This window comes from Ictidomys tridecemlineatus, chromosome 1 (genome assembly GCF_052094955.1).
Source record: "Ictidomys tridecemlineatus isolate mIctTri1 chromosome 1, mIctTri1.hap1, whole genome shotgun sequence".
Classification (NCBI taxonomy): Eukaryota; Metazoa; Chordata; class Mammalia; order Rodentia; family Sciuridae; genus Ictidomys; species Ictidomys tridecemlineatus.
Window position 1 is genome coordinate 14,494,586 of NC_135477.1, and position 14,700 is coordinate 14,509,285.

The 14,700-nt window shown below is 41.2% G+C and overlaps 1 protein-coding gene across 1 annotated transcript in view; it reads right to left on the bottom strand.

Annotated features, from left to right (window-relative positions):
- Fhip2a (FHF complex subunit HOOK interacting protein 2A) overlaps positions 1–13,083 on the bottom strand; it is a 36,776-nt gene extending 23,693 nt beyond the window's left edge. The window contains exons 1-3 of the mRNA XM_078045036.1: positions 12,743–13,083; positions 6,056–6,134; positions 1,476–1,645 (exon numbers count right to left, since the gene is read on the bottom strand). Of these exons, the coding sequence (XP_077901162.1) occupies positions 1,476–1,645; positions 6,056–6,134; positions 12,743–12,787 (294 nt within the window). The 5' untranslated portion in view covers positions 12,788–13,083. The remainder of the gene's footprint in view (positions 1–1,475; positions 1,646–6,055; positions 6,135–12,742) is intronic.
- Between the last annotated feature and the right edge of the window lie 1,617 nt (positions 13,084–14,700).

Below are 14,700 nucleotides of genomic sequence, written 5' to 3' on the forward strand. Positions count from 1 at the left end.
AAAAAAAAATCAAATAATACTTATACAGTTTAGTGTTGTAGAATCACTTTCTCCAAGGATAGGGGTTGGGGAGACAGGCAGAAAGACAATGAATTACAGGTTATTAGGAATTTGTGGCTTAGAAAATATAAATTGAATGCATTTAACCTAAAATTGAAATGTATTATACACTTAGAAGGAAATTGTCTTTAAAACTAGTCAGAACTCTCTTTGGTATTAAAGTGTGTCCATTATCGTTTCAGTTTGCCTTTCACATGTTATAGAAGTTCACAGAATAGAATCAGAGATTTTTAGAGTTAGGGGAGGCTCCTGATCAATCACTTCCATGCTCTTTTTTTTTTTTTTTTTTTTAAAGGAGAGAGAGAGAATTTTTTAATATTTATTTTTTAGTTTTTGGTGGACACAACATCTTTATTTTATTTTTATGTGGTGCTGAGGATCGAATCCAGCGCCTCGCACGTGGCAGGCGAGCACGCTACCGCTTGAGCCACATCCCCAGCCCCATTTCCATGTTCTTAAAGAGCAGGAAGATTAATCAAAGAGACTTGCCAAAGGTCACAGTGTGTCAGTGACAAAGCTGAAATCGGAAGCAAGGCCTCCTACCCAACCCTAGGCTCCTCCTCTTCCCTCATACTACCACGTGGTCTCAAAACTGCTCTAAGTACAGTCGTGCACTGTGTGACTTCATTTCAAAGATGAGCCACATATATAAGGATGATCACCATTAGCTTAAAATGGTGCTGAGAAATTCCCATCACCTACTTTTACTATACCTTTTCTATGTTTCAATCCCCATCAGTGTTTTACAACTGCCTACTGTTCAGTACAGTAGCATGCTGCATAGGTTTGTAGCCTAGGAGCAACAGGCTGGACCATATAGCCTCAGCGCGTGGTAGGCTATACCATGAATGTCTGGATAGGCACACAGGAAATCACCCAATGACACATTTCTCAGAACATATCCCTGTCATTTAGTGATGCATGAATATAATTTGAAAGTCTCATGGCATAAAATGTTATTTATAGGACAGTATTACCTTTACAAAGATATTTTCAAAATTCATTAGGCCTAAAATTTTGAATTGGTTCCACTCATCAGTTCGTTTAAATGTCAGAATAATTAGTGACATTCTCTTCCAAGACTGTGAAAAATAATTTTTGTAACCCAATTGTCCCTAGGTTTTTTCCCATTTTCTTTGATTCTGGGCACATGGACTTGAGTTTATTTTCATGAAAGTTTACCCTGGAATCTAAGTGGTCCAGGTACCAGCTGTTGTCTGGAGCACTTGAGAGCTTTGCTATCTCAAAGGATGGCACCTTTGTACAGGCCATACAACGTTTATGCCCCAGGATCTGGACTTGAATCCTGCCATGTGCGATGTGGACCTCTATAATTTAACTGGCCATTTCTTTATCTCTAAGACATCACTGTATATATTACATGCCCAAGAATATGTTGTGGAGTAGGAACTTACATCAGCTTTCCCTAAGGTATATAATGTTTCCAAGATCTTGTGATGGAGCAAATATTCCATACATGGCCCCGTCTCTCCGGATTCCCGCTCATTTTCTTCCTGAACCAGTATATCTAACATCTGTTCCAGATGGGATGGAATGTTCGTGTCAGTCACTGGGGCTTTGTCATCTGGATAGTAAAAAACAAGCTCATCAAAGAAATATTCAAACATTTTAAACTGCATATTTGCACCTAAAACAACCTCTATTTTTCCTTATTCCTATTCACACAGAGAAAAATCTGAACTACACACTTATGTTAGGTCTATATACATGGTATGATGACCTTTGTGAGAATTAAGATGATGCTATTCCACATTCTTATTCAAAAACTCAGATTCTGAAATAAATTCTATCAGCTAATATTCATCCATGATAATATAGAGTGAGTCATTTATGAGGAAAATGGGAAGATAATTGGTAAAATATATGTAACATAAAAATTTTCTATGTACCTGTAATTTGCCTTTTTTTTTCCCACATAGTTTAGAAGATGTGAATTTTAAGTCTCTTCATATAAAAATAGGTTGGCTTTGACTATTGAGCTGAGAAACCCAGGACATATGGAAATGACAGGTTCTGTTTTTTTATTGCTACTACAATTACTTTGTAGCTTTGGGAAGTCGGTCACTTAATGCCCTCAATCCATCTCCATCTTTTAAAATATGAGGAGCCAAAAGGAAACCTACTATTAAAATTTCTGACATCTCCTCTCATTAATAATAGCTATTACCAAAGTTTGTTTTTCAAAGTTGCTTCTTAGAATTCTTACTAAAATTACAGCTTAAAAAAAAATAGAAGTTAGATATTTTTAACATCACAGTTGGACTTGGTTTTACTCATCTTTCCATACTGCATGAGGGTTAAATTATTCTTAATAAAATACAAAACATTATAGGCCATTTAAATACAAAATATTTTAGGAAATGCCAAGCTCTAAGTTCACTTAATCCTTCTACAGCTTGTGCAACACAACCCCTATGAGCTATGTATTGATACATTGCTTCATATATAAGAACATATGGGTACATAAGCACAGTTAACCATAAAACTAAGCTGGATGGAGAAAACAGCGGAAAGAGAAGGGTCACCCTCGATTCCCAGGAGAATACACATATCTAATTTGATATGGTATGGACAGTTGTGAAAAGCATTTGGACTCAAGTAGTGGTTGTTACTTTTAGCTGGATGAATCAGTATAGATTATTCAAGCCTCAGTCACCAACATCTATAAAACACAACTAAAATACAACAGTATGAGCTATTATGTTTTCAGTGAAATAACACATGTGAAGTCCAGTGCCTTAGCATACAGTAAAAATTCAAGAAATGTTAGCTTATAGGTCTAATTCTGTATTCTTCTAAAATGAGCAACCTCACACTAATACAAGACAATTTATAAATTTGTTTGTAATTTGATTTTTTAAAATGTTTTCCCTATAAATATATAGCTAAGTATAAAATACTCCAGGAAACAATGAGTGTTCAAGCATGATTTGATTATAACTATTCATGGGCAGAAAGTGACCAGAAAGACTTTAAGAAATAAATTAACTAAATTTAATTTGACAGTATCAAAATCCTAGCTCTCTGGAAGACAAGACTTAGTTTCTGCCATCTAAACTATCAATGTCCTTGTACCTCGGCACATGCTAAGCCTTCCACCTGAAATGCCTTCACTCTCTCGTCTCCCTCACGAACTCCTACTCATCCTTTACAGCCCAGCCCAGGTCAGACACTGCTGCTTCTATTTCTTCCTTCCTCATTCTCTTTCTGTACCTGACACTCTTCTTGACTCGGGTTTTGTTATTTATCCCTTACTTCATTGCAACATACACACTTGTTTCTGCTACTAGGTGGGGAAAACAACTTTTAAAGCAAGAAACTTTGCATTTGTTTAAAGTCCTGAAGAAGGGAAAAAAAAAAAAATCACAAGAGCTAACTAGGAAGAGTCATTTGAAAATGCAGACATTAAAAAAACAAACAAAAATATCACTTTTGTAGATCTGTTTGCTAAACAAATAAGTTAAAAACTAAATTTTACATTTAAAGGTATATATATTTTTCCTAATTTTTACTCATTGCATAAATATGAAGTTGTGCTATTAATGCAGGGATGCTCCTTCTTTTCTGTTGTATTGACAGCTGCTTTTGTGTTGTGACAGCAGAGCTGAACAGTTGCAAAGGAGACTGTATGGCTGACAAGGCCTCAAGCATTTTGCTCTCTGACCCTTTACAAAAAACTTGTCAATTCAAAGGGGATATGGGGTGGGGAGCATGGGAGGAATAGATGAACTTTAGATAGGGCAAAGAGGAGGGAGGAGAAGGGAGAGGGCATAGGGGTAGGAAAGACAGTGGAATGAGATGGACACCATTACCCTAGGTACATGTATGAAGATACGAATGGTGTGGCTGTACTTTGTGTACAACCAGAGACATGAAAATTGTGCTCTAAGTGTATATTGTAAATTGAATTGCATTCTGCTGTCATATATAACAAATTAGAATTAAAAAAAAAAAAAAGCTTGCCAATCCTTGATGAAATCTATTCACATTCCCCATATTTATCCTCCATTCTTTCTATTCAGTGAGAAAAACAGAAGCAACCAGAAGGTAACTTGTAGACTCCCTATCCAACTTACCTACCTGCTGCACTGGTCCTAGTTCTGCTTCCTCCCTTGTTTTGGCAGGAAGTGTCCAGTGCCTGCCGAAGGATGGGCATCCGCCAGCACACTGGATCCTAACCCTCTTGCCAACTGAAGGTACTACTCAGAAACCACCTTGGTCGTTCTTGCACCCACCTTGTCCTCTACTAGCATGTTGCCATCGAAGTACAAAACTGCCATGTCTTACATCTTTATAAAAACATAAACCCCCCTCTTGTCCCCAATCTCCCTCTTGCTTTATGCTAGTACACCTCGAGAGAGCAGTCTATACCTGCTTTCCACCCATTTTCTCCTACATTTACTCTAGTCAGTACTTCTCTTTTCTAGCTGCCATTAAAATGGATTTTATCAAAAACATTAATGAGGTCTGGGGTTGTGGTTCAGAGGTAGATGCTGGCCTAGTATTCATGAGGCACTGGGTTCGATCCTCAGCACCACATGAAAATAAATATTTTAAAAAGAACAATACACTAATGAATCTGGGCATGGTGGTGCATGCCTGTTATCCTGGAGACTCGGGAGGCTGAAGTGGGAGGATCTTGAGTTTAAAACCAGCCTCAACAATAGGGAGGCACTAAGCAACTCAGTGAGACACCGTCCTTCTCTAAATAAAATATAAAATAGGGTTGGGGATATGGCTCAGTGGTCGAGTGCCCCTGAGTTCAATCCCTGGTACCCCACCCCCCAAAAAAACCCACTAATGAGCTCCTTGTGGCTAAAGCCAGTGATCCATTTTTCGTCTTCATCAGCCTGCCGTCAGCATCATGAGACAGAATGGACTCCTCTTCTTTGAGCACACCATTCTCTCCTGGCTGTCTTCAACCTCGCTGAGAAAAGCAGTTTGCTTTGCTGTTATCCTCCCCTTCCCAACCTGAGCCCAAAGGTGTTTTTTGAATACCTTCTCTTTCATCTCTCCTTCCTCCCTAGATCTCGACATGTGGCTTTAAATCCTACTGACATACTGATGACTCAATTTCCTATCTCTGAAGTCTAGATGCCTGTTGGAAATTGTCTACTTGAGAAATCCAACTACTTGATGGGCCTCTCAAACTTAACAAGTCCAGAATTCTCTTCCAAACCCACTCTTCCCTCAGAGCTCCTATTCTCAGTAAGTGGCACCTCTAATTTTCCAGCTTCTTAGGCCTAAACCTTTAGTTACTTCCTGTGACTCTTACATCCTCATATCTAGTATCCACCAACCAACCTTCCTTCAAAATACATTCAGAATACAATCAATCCTTACCTTTTCCACCCAGTCTAAGTCACTATGATCTCTCGCTTGGACAATCCTTGCCTGACCCTTCCACCAGCTATAACCCACTGTCCCTTCAATCTAATCTTTCTCATAGGTCAAAGTGATTGGGACTTGCCAAGCAGGCAGTCCAGCCCCAGGGTTTGTGACCTTGGTCCTCTGCCTGGGACACTCCCCCAGTTATCCAGCTGGCTTAGTTCCTCTCTTCTTTAGATTTCAGCTCAGATCACTTTGGGTGTTGTGACTTTCCGTAACTTAAAATAGATAACTGCCCATTGTTACCCCAGACACATACTTCTAACTCCATAGCTGGCCTTATTCTCCCCTTTATACCATCTGGAACACTATGAATCTGTCATTATTGTTTGCCTCTCTGCTAATCAATCCATAGAATCTATCAGGACAGGGAGTTGTCTGACTATTCTATCCCCCATTGCCTACAGCAATGCCTGACACGTAAATGCTCAAAAAGATACATTTTAAAATGAATAAATTAAGATAAAAGACAAAGTAAAGTTAAAAATGTTTAAAATTAAATATGAACTAATTTTGAAATTTTATTTTAAAATATATTTTAGTATACCATAAATTTTGCTTAATTAATATCAGCATCATTCCTTACCTGAAGTCTCTATGTAGTAATGGGTAATTGCCTTCCAGTGATAAACAAAATCTTCTTGTAGAGGAAGAGAAGGAGCGAGCTATACAAAAACAAAGAGACCAAACATTTATGAACATGGCATTAAAAGTTTCCTATAAAGTCTAACTCTATGTATTATGCAAACGCAGATTAAACAAGGTTGAGCTTTAATTTGACTTGATGTCAGATATCAAAGAAACAAAACGAGTTGGATTCAAGAATTAAAAATGATTTATTCAAAAAGAGAAAAATCACATTTATCAATATTATTAAAACATGATATTGGGCTTTGCCCCTTCCCTGTAAATCTGTGGCTTCAAAAGTAGCTATATTAAACAAAAACACAGCAATATTCTATACTGAGGGGTCAGCAAAATCAAATTATTGAGGGGGCTGGGGTGGTGGCTCAGTGTTAGAGTGCTTGCCAAGCATGTATGAGGCACTAGGTTCGATTCTCAGCACCTCATATAGATAAATAAAATAAAGGTCCATTGACAACTAAAACATATTTTTAAAAAATCAAATTATTGATAACCAGAGATCTTTGTACTTAGGACTTTGAAATACAGAGTGGTAAAGAGCTGCTATGCAATTAGTTACACATCACCACTATTAAAACACACAGCAAAAGCAAAGTCATAATCGGATTAAACTGTTCCCTACTTTTGGTGACATATTGATGCAAATCTTTTTGTGTTTAAGCCTGGATTCGGCAATGTATCAAAATAACTACATGAATGAGACGCTACCAATTTAAATTCCACAAAGTCAAAGATGTTTTACATTTTAAGCTTTGAAATTCACTTCAGAAGTTTTAGACCACAATTACATCCCTCAGTCATCTTCCTGCAAATGGACAAGCATTTCAAATGGATGTGCCTTCCCCAACATATTCTTTTCCTTAGATAGATAGAGAGCAAGTGCTCGCCCAGCCATACTGTTGTCAATTTTTGTAAGAAGTACAGAGTTGACGCAGCTTTAAGAACAATGAGGCTTCTCTTCTGGGAACCTGCAGGACAGCCGAGGAATCTCCCACTTTCATATGCTTCCTCCAACCAGAGGGCCTAAGGGAGGCCAGGTTACTCTGTACTCCTGCTTGTTCCACTTTGACTTCTAGGTGCCCTCACTATTGACCTCAAAGTTGACAACCCTTTCAAAATAATCTCTCAACTACTGTGCAAACTAAATATCAGTCATGGACATCTTAGGTGTTTCAACCCAGAAGAGGAAATGAAAAAAAATAGATCTGAAAAATGCTCAGTAATCAGCACATCTTAATGCTAGTGGCTCTTCCGCACCAAGCAGAACTGGGTTAAGAGAACCTAAATGTGCACCTCGTTTCTCCATAAAATGCTGTGAAACCCTTTTTAAAAGACTTTTAAGGAGTTAAAACCTGTGGAAGTACCACACTTCAAGGAGAACATGGGGAGAGAGACACAGGAAATTGAGAAAAAAAATTGTGAAAAAGGAATAATCTTTCTGAAATTTTCAGATGAAATGAAAAAAAATCTTTTAGTGGGCTTCTTGGTTTCATAATCTTCTTCAAAATACAGAACATTTCCCTAATTTTTTGGACCTAGCTTTTATAGACTACCATTCTATTGCTCAATGTACAAAGAAGCAGAATAAGCAAATGGAATTTCCCTGATTCAAGACCTGAACCTCGGTTTGGTTTGTTTTTTATACCCAAGACGCTTACCAACTCAGCGACATCCCAGCCCATTTTGTTTGTTTGCTTCTTAATTTTTTAAATTTTGAGACAGAGTCTCTCTAAATTTGCTTAGGCCCTTGATAATTTACTGAGGCTGACCTTGAACTTGCCATATTCCTGCCTCAGCCTCCCTAGCCACTGGGATTATAGGTTTAGTTTTTTAAGTGCAAATGTGGTGGTGTGATAAATTTTTCCAAGGAAACTCTTAGGACTCTATGGAATTACAGCATCCCTTTTCCAGGTCATTTCACCAGTGGGACTTAACTATAAGCCACTAGACCACAGAGGTCTTTCAGGATTTGTACTGCGACCTCTGCTGCAGAATATAGCCAAACTCAAAGCAGAACAGTGTTTAGTTACCTCTCCCCAGTGGGTAGATAAACAATTCCAAATAATTGCTAACATTTGAGATTAGCAACAAGTTTACTCAAACATGAATAAATTTCCTTATGCCAAATTTCCTAGTTATTAATTTTAATATGAAAATTACTTGTTTTATCATTGCATTAAAACATCCACACTCTGAGGATGGGGATATGGCTCAGTTGGTAGAGTGCTTGTTTAGCATGCGTGAGGCCCTGAGTTCAATCCCAGCACAAAAGAAAAGAAAAATCATGCTCTGGATTTTAAAAGAGAAAGAAATGTGTGTGAATCAGCACCAGGAGATTCATAATTTAACTTTTTGCTACACAGAGATTAAATTTCTAAAAATTCATGCAATTACTATCTGAACCATGAACATCTAACTGGGACTATGTTCTCTGGGAAGCCTCTCCCTTCAGTACGAAGGTTCCCTCTATCAGCCTGATGCTCTCCCCCAGTCTATCCCTTCATCAGTGTGAATTAGCCATCTCCTCCCCTGGACTATAAACCCCTGGTAGATGGGATGGTATCATCATTTTCATCCTTCAACCTCTGGTTTTTGGCTCAGTGAGGGCACAATGTCAGTGTTCAATAACATTTGTTGAATGGCATGGCAGTCTCCACTGTTTGATGAGTTGTTATATTACAAAGTTTACACACACTATATGGTCTTAAATTCTCATAATAAACTTCTATTTCTGCTCAGATGCCTATAAAGATCCAAACCCAGCTAACTGTCTTGTCATTGGGATACAGTGCTTTTAAATGGAAACCTGGACTTTCTCTACAATGTCCAACACACAAAAGAAACTACATTGATAATTCAAATGACAATTGGTGTTCAACAGCCGCCTCCGCTTTCACTGTCACAAATCATGTACATTCTACTCCTGGATTTTTTAAAATGCCTCTTCCCCTCCCAGCTTTCTTAACATCCTTTCCTATCTTCTCTGCCTCTCCATAATCTAGCAAGTCTCCATTCCTCCAGACATTCTCCAACTGCTCCAAAGTGCTTGTTCCCAACCTCAGACCTCACTGGCCTGACCAAACAAATCATCCAAATAATAACAATAATGGTCAGAATTTACTGAGCACTTGCTAGGTGCAAGGTACTGCTCTAAGAACTTCCTGTACATCTCATTTTAATCTCTCCAACAATTCTAAAAAAAATGGATCTAATTCTTTCTATTTTATATCAAGGAAACTGAAATGTATGATGACTTTGTAACTTGTCCAAGTAAAGAAGTACTGGACAGGCAAGAATGGAACCCTATTGTGTCTGGCTCTAGAGTGGAGGTCACATTCTTGTGTATTCCTTATTCTAAGATTTCATTTGTTTGGTTTTTTTGGGGTTTTTTTTAGAGAGAATGAAAGAGAGAGAGAGAGAATTTTTTAATATTTATTTTCCATTTCTCGGCAGACACAACATCGTTGTTTGTATGTGGTGCTGAGGATCGAACCCGGGCAGCACGCTACCGCTTGAGCCACATCCCCAGCCCTAAGATTTCATTTGTGTATTTGTCTGGCTTCCTAAATTAGACTATAATCACTGTGACAGATATACCTGGTTTCCCCAGCACTGTGTCATGCTTTTATGGCAGCTCATAAAACATCTGCTAAATAAGAAAAGGACTGAGGTCAGAGGTCACCTGTTGGACAAAAATATACCTAAGAAAACACCACACACAGCTAGGGATACAGCTCAGGGGTAAAGCATGCTTAAGACCTAGAGATCAGGCCCCAGCACTGAAAGAGAAAACATTACATGTGTTTGACTTGAGGTTTAATTCTCAACACAGAGTAGATTTTTAAAGAACTGCTGGTCCCAAAAATTATCATCTATACTCATCATTATATAATTATCATCTATAATTTGAAAACACTGCATCTGAATGCTAAAGAATGACCTCCATGAAACTCCTTAAAATAGATAAAACTTTCTTCCCTGACACTGTCCTTTATCCTTTCTGGAATAAATCTGTCCTCAAGGGTGGAATTGCTTGGAATTTAGGAGGAACTAGCGCCTGACACAAAGACTAAATTGTACTGAATGAAAAGTGTGTCCTTTATTCTTTGGAAAGGTTGTGCTAACTATCCACCCCAGCCTGGGAACTAACTTTACCAGAGGCCTAACTTCAGACTTGAGACATGTGGCAACTAACAGAACTCAGTCCATTTCACAAGACTCTCCCCAGCCAATCATTTCCAAACTGAGGGAAGAGTGTCCTTTCTGAAAAGGAAAACAAGAATCACATTACAGTTCTTGTTTTCGAGCAAGTGGGAATTTCTCTCCTACACTCAAAATACAGCCTATCAGCTTAGTAACACATTTTCAAATACTACTCTTTGAAATGTGTTTTTTATATTTTCCTCTTTGTAAGTAGTTAACAAGAAGTGAGGAAAACCATTAATTAAACAAGAAGGAAAACTCCACATCTACCCTCATTTAGGTGAATATGCTTCTGAACAACCTTTAAAAAAAACAAAACATGGGAAGCATGATCCAATTGAGTATAAAAACTGAAGAAAGTGACAGTACAAATGGTTGACAAAGCCTTATTCTGCAGACCCTCACAGTGACAACTGAAAAAATGTCACATCGGCCTCCAGGTACAGGGTTCCATCCAACCTCCATACAACCCTGATAATTATATTAACAGGAATGCATCAGAAATTAAAAGGAGTACAGAGAAAAGCTAATGAACTGAGGGATGGTAAGGTAAGTTTTAGAGAGGAAACTCTCAAGCAAATAATACATGGAATTGAATAAACTAATCTTGGGTTATGAAAAAACATTCTTCAAATTCCATGAGATGGCTTATCTGTCATGACATATGAGTTCATTCCCAAGAGAAAGTTAAAAGGGGGAAAAAAAAAAGATACATCAAAACATTTTCACAAGCTGTACCTCCTCTGGAAGTAAACTGGGTGAATGGTATCACAGCTACAAACATTAGCAGAGGGCAAATGAAACAGTGCATTTCCAAGCTGACACCTTACTTTGGAGGGACAGGGGAATATAAGCCACTCTAACTTCTCACTCACCTTTGTAAAGTAAGAAGTGGATATTAAAGAGCCAGACTCACATAACTTATGGGGATAATTTGGTAGATAATATATTCAATCATAAAAGATTATGACAGAAAACACAGGCCTCAGGACAAAAATGAATGTTTACTGAAGAGTGGGAAAGCCTCTTTCTATGTGCTTATTTCTGTAAGTAGCCTGATAGGAAAAGGATAAAAATAATGGAGGGCTGGGGCTAGCTCAGTGGCAGAGCTTTGCCTAGCATGTGGGAGGCACTGGATGGATTCCTTAGCATCACATTAAAAAGTAATAATAATAAACAAATAAAATAAAGGAAAAACTGGAATAAATTTTTATTCCCAATTATCCCAGGATCCCAGTTCCGTTGAGTGCCAAAAGTTAAATGATTTTGGGTGTTTTAAAAAATAACTCAAAATATATCATTTTCCTTGTCAATTTTAAAATCTTTCACACCTTGCCTGTGTCTAAAGAAATAAAACTAAAAATCGTGCCTTAATATCCAACTGTCCTGTCCCTCCTGGGTAGCTCTGCTCTTCGTCCAAGACACCTGCCTTTCCTGATCTGATGTTTCCTCAAGAGCTTTTTCTGGGGCTAATTAAACTCCACTTTTTGTTACCCGACCATAAAAATATTCTGTCGTACTTGATTTTTTTTTTTATTTTTTAAAAATCGTGTGGATTTTAAAGTGCTGTATCACATAATCGGAACATCAAAAGAGAATGACTTTTTTTAAAAAATGGGCGAGGTAATTGTTACCTCACAGAATGCATTATTCAATATGGGAAATTCTCGCAGAATAAACAACTGAAGTAAAGCAATTGGCCCTTTCATTACTAAAACAGTGACAGGCTATTCTGTTGGGTTTCTTGTCTGCTAGGCTATCTGAACACTGTCCCTCTGTGCTGGCGTCTAACTCCTCAAAGGAGGGCACAATTGCAGGAAAAACCAAGAGTGTCCAGGAAGCGCTTTAGACAAGGAAACAGATGGTCTCTGCTGGGTGAGCCTGGACGCAGTGGAGACGAGCTCGCCTGGACCTTGCCAAAGCCTATAGCAGATCAATCAATAAGGTGCAGCCGGGCTGGCCGCCAGGCCGAGCACGCAAGGCTAGCACGGTTATGAAACTGGGTCTGGCCAGCTGCTTCCTCGCCAGTGTCCCCTCGGCCGGATCGCACCTCTCCCTACCCACCCTCCACCTCGCAAAATGCAAAACAAAACAAAACCCAGCCCCGCCGCGTCCGGTCGTTTCTTTTGTCCTGCTCAGCGCTGGCCACCTTTCCCCGAGGGCTAACGGTCGGGGCGCCGGGGCCTCCCCGGGCCGCAGGTGCGGGCCGACTCCCCCCGACCCCACCGGCGGGAGGAGGCGCCCAGCGAGCCGGGGGCGGCCGGTCTGCGCTCCGCCGCGGGAAGGGGTCCCCGTCGGCTCCGAGCGCCGAGAGGGCCCGCCCCGGGCCTCCACTCCGCCGGCCGCGCCGCGCGCCGAGCCCCGCCGGCGGGGAGCGTAGGCCCCGCCATCCCCGGCCTGCCGCGCGCCGCGGCCCGGGCCTTACCGCCTCCACGGCGTGCTGCAGGATGGAGGTGAACTTGGAGAACATCCTGTCCCGGGACTGCAGCAGCTTCTCCCGGGACGACCTGGAGAGCTCCTCGATCCGCCGCCGCCGCCCCTGCTGCGGCTGCCGGGGCCGCTCCAGAGTGAAGGCCGGTGCGAGCGGCGAGTAGGAGCAGAGGCCGCGGCGGGCCCGACCCGGCCGCGTCGGTGTGCGGGCGGCTGCGGCGGCGCAGGGGCGCGGCGGGCGGCTCGGGGGTCGTTCGGCGCGGACTCGGGCCCCGCGGAGCTGTGGCGGCGGCGGCGGCGGCTTGGACACGGTGGCAGCCCGGCTCGGGTTCCTTCCGCCCGCTCTGCCCGCCGCCGCCTGCAGGGGGCGCCGCCGCGGCCCGGGGAGGCCCCGGCCAGGCCGGCCCTGTGGCTGGGTGCTGGACGCCACGGGGGCGGGCGCGGGCCCGGCAGCCGCCGCCCCCCTCCGCGGGCTCATCGCGCCCCGCAGCCCGCGCGCGTGTTTGTACTCGGCAGCGACCTTCGGTTTTGTTTTTCTGGTGGAAGTGAAATGCCGACTGTGTAGGGCCACGGGGCCCTTCCCATTTGCGTACAATGTTCAGAGGGTGGTCATCTGAGGACAGGTTGGAAGACTGGTAAAAACTCACGCCCTGATGGAAAGGCCAACGGACCGGAGGTGCAAATGCCCACAATTCCAACAAGTCAGAAATGCAGGTGAAATGGCTTTGCTCACTGTAGAACTTGCCATCATTGTTATTCAGCAATAAAGCAGGAAGTCCCCAGTGAACCAGCGGTAGTTCAGTTACATAAATATGGTAATTTACTGTCATCATCGTTAGTAGTAGTATTTGTAGTGGGGATTGAAGCCACGGACGCTTTACCACTGAACTACATCCTGGACATTTTGTGATTTTTGTATTTCGAGACAGGGTCTCACTAAAGAGCCCACTCTGGCCTCAAACTTGGGATCCTCCTGCCTCAGTCTCCCCAGTTGCTGGGATTACAGGTGTGCACCACCGTGCTGGGCAATCTACGCGTTTGATACATGCAACAATTTAGTATAGCATTTTCTGTTCAGTTATTGGCTGATACTGGAAAACATTAGTGAGGAAAAGAATCCGAAAGGATTCTAGGAAATGACTAGGACTGATAATGGAAGCTACAATGTAGGCATTTAGGTGGCTTCTTAAAATACTGTGCAACAGTCTGTTAGTCAAGCCTTGAAAAAACTGTGCAGGGTGGAAGATTTTAGCTTTTGTGGATACAATTTTACGAAAACGCCCATATCCTGGAGAGCTTTGTGTTTGCTTTATGCTAGTTTTGGTGTTTTACCAAAAGAAACAGCAAGTTCTTGATAAGGGTGGAGTAAATTTTGCACAACCACTGATGAAAATATGTATTTACAGCTGAAAAAAGAAAAAGCAGAAAAAGTCACAGCCCTGGGGAGGAGAATTAAGGAGCCAGGCTGTGGAGCTGGGTAGCCTGTTTAAATCCCATCTGTCACTCACCTGGGGCAAGTTTGTGCTTTGTTTTCTCATCTGCAGGAAGGGGAGAGTCACACCGACCTCATTGTGGAAGTTAATGATTATCAATCACTTCAACAGTGCCTAATCCATAGTAAGAGATGCACAGGCTTTAGTTATTGTTAGTAAGAGTAGTTGGCAAAATTGTTGAGCCCCAAATTAAGATTTAAGGAAAAGATTTAGTCTTGTCTTCTTTCCCCCTGCTTTTGTTGCTTAAACCCCTGTTTCACTCAAGGGCCAGTAAATCTGACCTAAAATTTCTGTAGTGAAGCCCATGCTGGTAGTCTTCCTCTGCTGTTTGCTAAACACTGAATTGTTTTCCTTCTCAAATTCTGGCTCCTGTTCCTGTTTCAACTAAGAACACATCATGTTTTTATTATTATTATTATTCACAAAGTTTAAGATGGTTAGTCATATTATTAACCATAAT